General features: G+C 55.4%; 1 protein-coding gene across 1 annotated transcript in view; it reads right to left on the bottom strand.

The window, feature by feature from the left end:
• The window catches only part of CASQ1 (calsequestrin 1), a gene marked incomplete in the record, with an annotated part of 38093 nt that overhangs the window by 8505 nt on the left and 18342 nt on the right, over window positions 1-11246 (bottom strand). The window contains 5 exon segments of the mRNA XM_034756919.1: window positions 2664-2709; window positions 6110-6240; window positions 6760-6833; window positions 10037-10148; window positions 10727-10827. Coding sequence (XP_034612810.1) covers window positions 2664-2709; window positions 6110-6240; window positions 6760-6833; window positions 10037-10148; window positions 10727-10827 — 464 coding nt within the window.

Raw genomic sequence — 11246 nt, forward strand, 5'->3', positions numbered from 1 at the left:
CCCCCATTCACACACCCCATGCACACTCATCAGTGCCCCAATGCAAACCATAGTGCAAGCTCATACCCCCATTCACACCTCTGTGCACACTCACCAGTGCCCCAATGCAAACCCTAGTGCAAGCTCACACCCCCATTCACACACCCCATGCACACTCATCAGTGCCCCAATGCAAACCCTAGTGCAAGCTCACACCCCCATTGCACACTCACCAGTGCCCCAAAGCAAACCCTAGTGCAAGCTCACACCCCCATTAACACCCCTGTGCACACTCATCAGTGCCCCAATGCAAACCCTAGTGCAAGCTCACACGTCTCATTCACCCCAACACAGACTTTCACAGCCCAGTACACACCTGAATGCAAATGAACACAGCCCATTCACACTCCGGTACAGACACATCCATACATAGTCATATCGAAGCTCCCAAGGACACTCCCTGCCCACATCCACACGCCTACCCCCACACCACCATACTCATGTACATTCACGATTACCATGTGCGCACCGTATGCTCACAGCCTCCTGTGAAAATACACCTACGCACCCAGGTGCACCGAAAGATTTACATGCACAGAACTCGAAATACACGTGTCAAAACACACACACAAATATACACACAGGCCGTTATGGAAGTGGCCCTACTTTGTTGGGCACACACACATAAAAGGATATATGTACACACGCATGCACACACCTTGGCAAGTGTACACAGACACACACAGATCTTTGTGCATGCGTACATGCGCAATACATGCAGATAACTGCAGGAATACACGTCCCACCCAAAGAAAGAGGCATGTATCGACATCGTCTCAGATATGCAAACACACCCCACACATGCAAATCACAGGTACACACATTCTGCACAAACCAGACACACACACAGCGTATGTGCACACACATATACACACATGCAGAAGCACAATTACATGTGCGCAGACACACATATTGGATACACCACACACACATACATATACCCCATAACATTAACCTCTCCCTCCAATAGACACACAGAGAGAACACCTACAAACCAAAGAATAATGCAGCTTAGAAAGTAACAGGATCAGTGATATTTTAGGGTTAGTGTTTATTACCGGATGTTGGCACATGCAGGAAATGTTATTTGTTATATGTACTATAAAACATATTGGCAATAGGCACACATATGAAAGGCAGAGGTGACAATAAACTATTAAAGGGGGAAAATATCTTACAAAATCACCCCCATCTTTGTGATTTAAAAAAAATGTCAAATACATAATGGGACATGGTGAGGCTAAAAATGAGAGCCCACATTTTCAATCTTGGGTGCTTTGATTTTTCTGAGCGTGCAGAACTGCCATTGAAGTTAGGATCAGAACTTCTGAAAAATTAAGCCAATTATTCAGTTGCCTATGTCTAGATTCTGATGCCTGATATTAGTTTGAAAATTTGGCCCCTATATCGTTTAGAAAACAAATTCCCTTCCCGGTGCTAATGACACCACGGCAGGTTGTTAAAACAGAAAGCATGTGAAACATCTAATTTGTGCTGTCAGTTTCTGCTCATTTTCACTTGCTCGTCAATTTCACTTTCTAGTCAATTTCATTGTCTAGTCAATGTCACTTTCTGCTTTTCCTGCACCAGCCCAAAGCTGATGCCTTTTAGCTGCTGAAGAAACAGAGAAGTGTCTAAATCAAAACAGAAAAGTGTTTTGCTGGAAACGAGGAAAAAATCCACGAAATCATTTCTATTAACATTCGTTTTCTAAAATCCTTAACATCCCCCCACCCTGCGCCCTTCCCCCAAACCAATGTATAACTGTGGGCCCAAACTGCTGGACAATGAGGCCCAGACCCTAAGGTATTTAGGCACCTAACATCCACTGACTATTTAACGAGTCAGCTGAATGCTTTAATTAAAGGGCATAAATGTGTCCAGTTTCGTGGGATTTTTTTCATATATTTTTCATAAAGGTTTTAAGAGCCAGATCTCAGCTTGGGTAAATCAGCGTAGCTGCATTTATGTCGCTGGAACTACCCTGCTCTACGTCAGCGAAGAAACTGGTCACAGGTGTGTGTGTGGTGCATTTTTAAGGAACTGACTAAAGAACAGACCCAATCCCAGCTGAGTCCTTCACTCATCGGGTCTGATTCTCCGTTGCCCTGACTTTTGAGCAGACATATACATCAGCGCAAAATGGGGGTGAAGTGCTGATCTGGTAACATTCCTTACCCACTTTGCACAGATGTAAAGGATGGTACAAGATATAGGGCATGGGAGAATCAGGCCCAAAGAGTTATGCGTTCAGCAAGGATTGGGCCAGGTGACGTCCACGGGAGATTTGCCCGAGTTAAGGAACATGGGAGAAACCAGCACGAACTTCAGGAGTTGAAAGAAATCAGAGCTAGGGAAAGAACTATTCAATCTTGCCTAGTCCATCCTGGGGGGCCAATCCAGGACTGCGCCCCAGGGACGTTTTCCAGGGTTCAGTGCAGTACGGTTTCAGGCACCCCAGTGTGTCATTCTGGGGGGTGGGCTGGCGGGACGCTAGAGGGCTCATGGTGACGGTTCAGCGCCATGCTTGGGTGGGTTAGATGGCTGGTTGGCAAGGAGCTGGGCCCCTGACTGGCCATGCACAGCATTAAGCTCACGAGACACCAGGCCTTCTCTGGACTCACCCAGGTCTCATACATGCTGTCTGGCTTCAGCTTCCTCAGTGTTGACCTGCAAGATAACAACAGAGGCTGCTTTGAGGGAGTGTGTGAGGGATGGAGCCCTGCAGAAACCCAGCCCCCATCAGGCATGCCCCAGGCAGTCAGGTGGCATCTGCTAAATCCATGCTCCTTCATGGTGCAAGAGTGGTCCTATGGTGACCAGACAGCAAGTGTGAAAAATCGGGACAGGGGGTGGGGGGTAATAGGAGCCTATATAAGAAAAAGACCCAAAAATCGGGACTGTCCCTATAAAATCGGGACATCTGGTCACCCTAAGTGGTCCTCAGAGTTTAATTACTCTTGGGCAGAGCAGGGGACTGAACGCCATGGTGCCTGGATTCTGCTCCTAGCATTGAAAGGGAGAGTTGTATAATGGTTAGAGCAGGAGGCGTGCAAGTCAAGACTACTGGGTTCTATACCCCACCACAGGTAGAAATGTGGGGTAGTGGTTAGCGAAAGGGAGCTGGAGGCAGGACTCCTAGGTTGTATTGCCAGCTCTAGGTGGGAGTGTGGTCTAGTGGTTAGAGAACAGGACTCTTAAGGTTCAGTTCTTGTACCCTGCGATGGGAGAACACAGTCTGTGTGGTGCTAAGCTTTGGGTGTTTGAAACCCTGAGCCAAATTTTTGCAACAAGTAGGGGAGAGACAGTGAGAGAGACAAAGGCGGATGGAGAGATACAAAAGGGAACCACGCAGCACAAAATCAAACACAATCCAGTCGGGGAAGTAACTGCCGAGCTATTTGATGGAATAAAGAGCAGCTGCCATGGCAACCAAAGTCCCTGATCTGCCAGCGTTTAGCATGAGTCAGGGAGGGGCAGGGCCTCACCCACCATGGCAGTAAAATGGAACAAAAGCAGAGATCTGGCCCTGGGGATCTACCGCCCTTCGCAGAGCCATGCCCTGTGCTCCTGGGCCTCTGTGCCGGGGGAACGTCACCCCTGAATCGCTCCCGTCCCCTTGTCTGTCCCGTCTCCCGGCTGCTCTGTATTGAGGTCGCTGGGTGGGGGAGGGAGGGGAGCGGCAGTTTGATCCGAGGGGATTAGCGTGAACAGGCAGCCAGGACAACGTGTCAGGAACATCCTTGTCCAGAAATGCAATCTGCTGGGGGGGGGGGGGGGGGGGGGCGGGGCGGTTACCCCCTTACCCCCCCGGGCCCAGGCCGGTGGGGGGGGGGGGGGGGGAGGGGGGCTTGACAGCATAAATGAGAAACAAGCTGGATGAAACTCCACAGCAACTCCTCTCTCTTCTGTAGGGTGCTGGAGTCCCTTTATACTCAGACAGCAGGCAAGCTGCCCCCATCCACTGTGCTTTCTGCGCTCTGCTTGCCGAGGTTGTGATTTGGCTGCTGCTGAAATGCAGCCACCTCTGGGGTGAGGCAGTGTAGTCATTTAACAGCCACACAGCTATGCTGCAGAGGCATCACTCACCCACTGCTGGAAATGCAGCCGTCTCTGGGGTGGGACACAGCTGCTGTGTCACAGCCACACAGCACAGCAGTTTAGGGCAGGAAATGAAGGGGAATCCTGTCTCTAACGGACCGTGTGCAGCGGGGCTGTAATGATCCAAGTGAGAATTAGGCCAGGACCCTAGAGTAACATCCCCACTCCTTGCGTAAGTGCCACAGGATATTTAGTGACAAGTGGGCAGAGCCTTGGAGTTGAATCTCAGCAGAGAGGGCTTTAGAGGGGACATGGAGAAGGACAATAGGACTGGCTCCAGGACAGTCTGTCATGGGGGAGGCCACAGAAGGACAAAGCAGCTGAAACCCCCTCTCCCACCAGGACCCCAGGGGCAGCCAAGGCTGGGAAAAAATGGGCGGAGCTGTCTGAAGAGGGGGCGTGGCTTGGGCACCTGGGGAAGACAATAATTAAGCTCCAATGGCCCCGCCCCCTGAAAATCACAGCAGCTCCCCCTAGTGGAGGGCAGGGGCAGGAGGTGTCTCGGGGCAAATCCCCCAGCAGGAGTGGATCTGGTCATGACGGGCTAGTGGCTGGGTGTGGATCACATCACTGCCTTTGCGGGAGGAGGGTCCCTTAGGGGCAGGAGGGGGCTCTCGCTCCATGGAGCCCCCAGAAGTAACCAGGAGCTGAGCCCCCTCCTGGGAGACAGACTCTGCGCCAACCCAGTGCCATGTTTCTATGGCAGCAGGAGAATTTCCTTGCTCTGCCGCAGCCATAGAAACGGAGCTGTTGTCAGGCTGGGCAAACGTTTTATCCCATCCCTAGCCACAGGCATCCAATGGGGAAACCAGCGTCTGTGCCAGGCTGTGCCGGGCAGCCCTGCCCCCCATGGCAAGCCAGCCGTGGTATCTCCCCATTGGGATCGCTCCCTCTCTCCATCAACCCTAACTCCCCACGGCAACTAATTCTCCATGGCAACTAACTCCCCATGGCAACTGACTCCTCGCGGCAGCTGCCCAATGCCCCATGGCAGCCAGTGGTAGCTCCCTCCTCATCAAGTTCAACTGCAGCGCGAAATCCTAACTGGCTGTAGCTCCTCATGGTGACCCTCATGACCGACTGTAGCTCCCTGTTACAACTGACTGAGGCTCCCCAAGGTGACCGACTGTAGCTGTAGGTCAAAATGAACTGTAGCTCCCTGTCATGAACCACTGCAACTCCTTACTGTACCTGACTGTAACTCCCCCTAGTGACTGACTGGCTCCATGGCACGACCGACTGTGCCCTTCCACACCCAATCACTTCTCTCTCTGTCCGAGGAACCTCGCCCCCCTGAGAGCTGTCCCCCATCACAAGCTCCCACCTGGCCCACCTACCCCCATCGCCAGGTGTTGCCCTATACCCTCCCCCCGCCCTGTCGCCAGTAAGCCCCACCCACCCAGCCCAGCCCAGTTGGCAGAAGTGGGCCCGTACTTTGAGTTATTTTTTTTGCTGATTGTTTTGCTTCCTGGTTCCAGGCCAGTCCCCCCCCCGCCNCGGACGTGGTTTCCTTAGCTGCCCAGCTGGGAAGTTTAATGATTATGTCTCCCTAGCTGTGCGCTCCTTCAGCCAACTCTGCCCACTTTCCCCAGACCTGGCTGCCTACAGGAGCCCCGATGTAGGGGAGCTTCGGGCCTCTTTGCCCTTCAGGCAAAGTTTCCCCAGGTGACAGGCGGGGAAACTGAGGCACGTAGTGCTTAAGATGGCAATTTTCTAAAGCCTGGTGACTTCAGGCATTTGGACACTGTAATGCGGTCTGGTTTCCAGGGGGCGGGTGTCTAGCAGCAGTGGAGATCCCCCAAATCACCAGTCATGCTGGAAAACGTAGGCCTGAGTGGCTCTCCCAAGATCTGACAGGGAGTCGGACTGGAAGCCAGGCGTCCGGAGTCCCAGCCCAGCGTCTGAAGCACTAGACCACCCTCCTGCCTTACTGGGGCTCCGACCCATCCCGCAGCTGGCAGCCCCCTACCTCTTGTGCTCCTCGATGAACTGCACGATCTCCTCCTCGCTGTTGGGCTTGTCAGGGATGGTGACGGGCTTGTCCATGAACGGCTCGTAGTAATCGATCTCGTTCAGCTTCAGGGTCAGCTTCTTGGCCACCTGCGATGGGGCAAGGGCAGGTGGCCAGTGAGCAAGGGGTGTCCATGGCCCGCTTACCACGACCCACAGGACACCCCCCCAGCAGTCGCCTCAGCCCCGCGGGCTCCTTCCCTTGCTGCTGCGGAAGGGGCGGGAGCGATGGGGCCTGATCCTGAGGCTGATCTGTATGCTGTGCTGCCAAGGAGCTGGTGTGGGATGGGTCTGTTGGACCTGATCCCCCTTCCCCCCATCCCAGGGAGCTCCCCCCGATTGCAGCAGGAGCAGTTTGTGCTTGGCAGCGGGGGAATCATGCCTGATTCTGCCCTGTCTCACCCCAGTAACCAACAGGGTTATTCCAGGCCCATTCGCTTTGGCAGCAGCTGTCCATAGAGCTTGGAGATGGGCAGAGGGAGCGGGAAGGATCCCATCCCTCCAAATGAGGGTCTTTTGCTTCCTGAGGGTTACACAGGCTTCCCCTTCCCCCTTCGACATCCCTTGGCCCTGCCCCATCACTAGCTGGACGCTCCCCCTTGCGCCTACCTTGCTGTCAAAGGTTGCAAAGAAAGGGATGTATGGGTGGAACTCCTCAGCGGCATCCACAAAGGCCTTGAAATCTGAAAGAGCCAGAGCCATGGGGTCATGGTTATAGGGCTGTGAACACCCACGGCCAGGGCTGGACCAGCAACCGCCCCAAACTAGGGTCATCACCCAGGCCTGAACTCAGGACCTTCTGTACTAACAGCGTGAGCCTCCAGCAACTCTTAACAAGCAGCTGTAGTAGACTGTTATCTCCTGCCAGAGGTCAGCCACTAGAGGGGACAAAGGCCTGCTCGCTCCTAACGTAGGGGGCACTCCAGTCATAACATCCCTTCCTCTCTTTATGCCTCCTCTCCTCTCAGGACTGGCGTGCTTCCCATGTGTTGATTGATTAGCCAATTAATTAATTACTGATTATTAAACATAACAACACCTACTTCTGCTGCGTCTTTCACCTACACGTCTCAAAGATCAACCCATGAAGTCATCCGTAAAACTTCTTCCGAATTACGCAGTACTCCTGGCTCCCACATCCTCCATTGAGACCTCACCCATGAGGGAAACCGAGGCACAGAGCTGGGCAGGGACTTGTCTAAGGTCACACAGAGGGGAAGAAGCCCAAGAGCACCGGGTTCCACTTTTATGACCACATTTTCTTCCCAGAGATGGGGACAGAACTCACCAGCCTTGCCTCCCCGCCCTGACCCCAGCCACCTATTCATACTCCGCACAGAGAACGCAGGAGGCCAGACTCTGGCTAGACCCCTCTCCTGCCCAGAGTGGTGACTGGTACATTTCTGAGTGTTTCTAGCACCTGCTCCCCATGCCTGATGCCTAATTTGCAGGGTCTCCCTGGCTGCCCGGGACAGATCTCTGCTCAGCCATTCCCTCCAGCCCTCCAAGGCACCGACGAGGGAAATCTGTCCCACTTTGGGCACTCCGGGATCCCCCTGCTGGGCTCACACCCCAGCTGCTGGGTTGCCCCAGTTAGGGAAGCTGGGTGGCCCGCTGCTCTGCCGTCTCGACAACGGTGTGGCTGGGTTTAGCCTCCCCTGACCTTATTAGCTAGCTACACGTGTGCGTTCTGCTCACCCTGCCAGAGCCCCTCTGAAGCAGCACCAGCAACGGGGGTGGGGTGGGGACCGGACTCTGCTGACAGCCTGGTGCTGGGCCCCTCATGGCTGGGAGATGCCCAGAGAAGCAGCCAGGACTGGATGGGAAGTGGTGGCAATGGCAGAGGGAGGCGTTCTCCCCCGCCAGTCAGGGTGGGCCCCCTGGCGGAACAGATGGGACATTCTAACGAGACCCCGAGCGCTCGTCGTCATTACAGCCCCCGTGCCACAGCTTGGAGCACCCCAACTGCGTCAGAGCATCTGTAGCAATGGCCGGTCCCAGCTGCCTTGCAGGAAGGAGTAAGAGACCCCACCCTGGGGATAATTTATGGAGAAACTTAACCTTGCCCCAGCATCGTCAGTGAAGCAGGAGAGTTCATTGTCGATCCCCTCTTTATTTTCCTCCCATATCAGTGCCCAACCCTTTATTTCAATCCTGATAACCGCTGACCTCAATGAAACCATGTGGCAATGAGTTCCATGGGTGAACCATGTGCCATGTCCAGGCATGACCTGGGTTTCCTCTGTTTTAAATGTGTCGACTCTTTCAGACTCGTTAGATTTGGGGGGGCACATCTGGCTCAGTTCTTAGCTGAGCGGCGGTGAAGCTAGCCATAAAGGAGACTGGGCCTGGGCCTTGGAGGGGATGGGGGGAATCGGGCTGGCAGCCCATAGGAGAGAGAGAGGAGCATGTGGGCTGGAAAGCAGTGGAACTGCTGAGGCTGGCAGGGTTGGGGGTGCGGGATCTGAAGCGAGGGTTAATCTAGAGCGGGCAGGCAGATCCCCCCATCCTCGGGGATGCAATGTGTCCGACCAGGAGGGGAACTGTGCCTGGAATGGTCACAGGCACCATAGCTCCGGGGCTGGGCACCTCACTCGGCGCTGGGTGAGCGGAGTTGTGACAGCCGCAGGGCTGACGGGTTAAGCTCACTTAATGCTGGCGAGATGGATTGGCAAGAGGCTGCTGGGCTGTTAGCTCACAACGGGTCTGAATTCAAAACGGCAGTGACGAGAATTTGCTCTCGGTCACCTCCTGGCTGGGTTGTTGGATGGGATGACATTGGCCCTGCTGTCACTGCACTGGGGCTGCACCAGGAAGAGCTCAGGGACTGGCCCCAACAGGGGAGACTTTTCCATAGCATTTTGTCTCCAGAAAGTTCACAAGGAGCTTACAAAGAAGGGTGAGTTCCTGCTTCAGGGGTAGAGCATGGCATCTGTTTAACAGCGCACAGCAACGCTGCACAGGGATCGCTCACCCAGCACTGCAATGCAGCCACCTCTGGGGTGGGATGTGGCAGCTGTTTAACAGCTCATAGCAATGCTGCACAGGGATCGCTCACCCAGCACTGCAATGCAGCCACCTCTGGGGTGGGATGTGGCAGCTGTTTAACAGCCACACAAAACGCTACACCACAGTTCAGTGCAGGAAGTGAAGCTGCAGGACATTGGGGTGATGGAGGCGGGACCGTGGAATCACCTGGCTGGGGTTTGGCCTGGACACAAGGAATGACAGCTCAGCTCTTACAAAAAGGGCCAGGGAATCTTAAATGACTTACACGTGGTCAGGCCCCCAGTTTGTATTTGGCATCAGGCAGCACCTCCATCAGCAAAGCACAGCGACACCTAGCCCCATGCTGGGGCATTTGGGTCAGCCTCAGAGGAGAGAGCACCCCCTACTGAGTCACCCACACCACTCCCGGCTGCACAGCGCCCCCTAGCAACTCACTGGGGCACTGAGGACAGCATTGAGTCAGAGAGAAGAGCACCCCCTACTGTATTATCAGCCCCACCTCCTCAGCGGCTGTGTCTGGTTACGTCGCCTCCTAGTGGCCGCAGAGGGGGCAAGCCCTGCTCCTGGCAGGGATGAGAGATTTTCCTGTAGTTGACACTGGGAGCACAGGGACCAGCTTCCCGCCCCTGCAGAAACTCCTAGACCCGTTGTGGCTGCTGCTGCCCTGCCGTGGAGGTTTGCCATTGGGCCGCCTTTATCCATCCACTCACACTTCCCCAGCAGCCCTTAGCCAGCCTGCTAATGACTCCCCTGGCACTGCTTGGAGGAAGCTCACAGCCCTCTGCAGCCGATAGCAACAGCGCAGCTTGGGCTGGGGGGCTGGGCCCGGGGAGGGGGGGTCTCACCACCGGAGGGACCCCCGTCGCCGCCTACGTACGTTCTGATTCCTCGTTCTTGAAGTAGCCGATGAGCTTGGGCTCGTCTTCAATGTTATCAAAGGCCTGGAGCTCACGGTCTCCCTCGATGAACTCCACCGGGTCTTCCAGCACCTGCAAGGGGGGCAGAGGGAGCTCAGCACCCGACCCTGGGAAACCCACTCCCCACACCCAGGGAGCCGGCTCTGCAGGAGGGGAGGGTGGGGCGTGGCAAGCCCCACCTCTGAGGACACGGGACAAGGCCTGTGGGTTGTGCACAGCCTGCATTCTTCTGCCATCCAGGCCAAAGGAGGGGACCCAGCACGCGCTAGTGGGGAAGGCCCAGGCATGGGAGTCAGGGCTCCAGGGTTCTAGCTTCAGCACTGTGAGGGAGTGGTGGCTAGTGATTGGAGCAGAGGACATGGAGCCAGGACTCCTGGGTTCTATTCCCAGCTCCACCATTCACTCACCATGTGACCCTGCCTCAGTTTCTCCCCTGTAAATGGAGACAGTGATACAGGCCAACCTGGGGGGTGGGAGGGTTTGTCAGGCTGGCGAGAGGTCCTGAGCATGCTGGCTGTGATATGCAGCATAAGGGAAAAGCGCCTGGACAGCACCTCCAGAGGCAGGGAGCCGTGTCTCCCCCAACCCCCGCAGGCAGTGTCTCTGGGCCTGAAGGGGGGCAGGGCGAGGGACCGGGGGACGCCACTCACATCCAGGAGAAACTCCACCAGGGTGTCGGCCGCAAACTCCCCGTCATACTCGATCATCTCATCCTCCTTGAACACGTACACGCTGTCCTCCTCCGTCAGCCCTGCCAGGGAAACAGCGGTGAGAGGGGCCACGGACGCGGGGGCGTTACAGCTCCCGACCCCCCTGAGCCTCCGGGGAATCGCCCCAGGGCTGGGGCACTGCAACGTGTGTGTGTGTGTGTGCTCAGCTCCCCCTGCTGGGGAGAATCATGTCTGTGTATGTGTGTGTGTGTGTGTGTGTGCGTGTGTGTGCTCAGCTTCCCCTGCTGGAGGTAATTGTGTGTGTGTATGTGTGTGTGTGCCTCACACTGGGGCAGGAGGAGAGCATCTTGGTGGTGTCAGTGTTGGGGGAGCAGGGGGGCCAGGGGAGGGGAACCAGGGTGTCTATGGGGTTGGGAGAGCGGGGGTGTGTGTGTGTGTCTGTGGTGTTGGGGTCAGGGGAGAAGGGGATCTGTGGGGTGAGGGCAGGAGGAACAGGGGG

Source organism: Trachemys scripta, chromosome 24 (genome assembly GCF_013100865.1).
Source record: "Trachemys scripta elegans isolate TJP31775 chromosome 24, CAS_Tse_1.0, whole genome shotgun sequence".
NCBI classification, from domain to species: Eukaryota; Metazoa; Chordata; order Testudines; family Emydidae; genus Trachemys; species Trachemys scripta.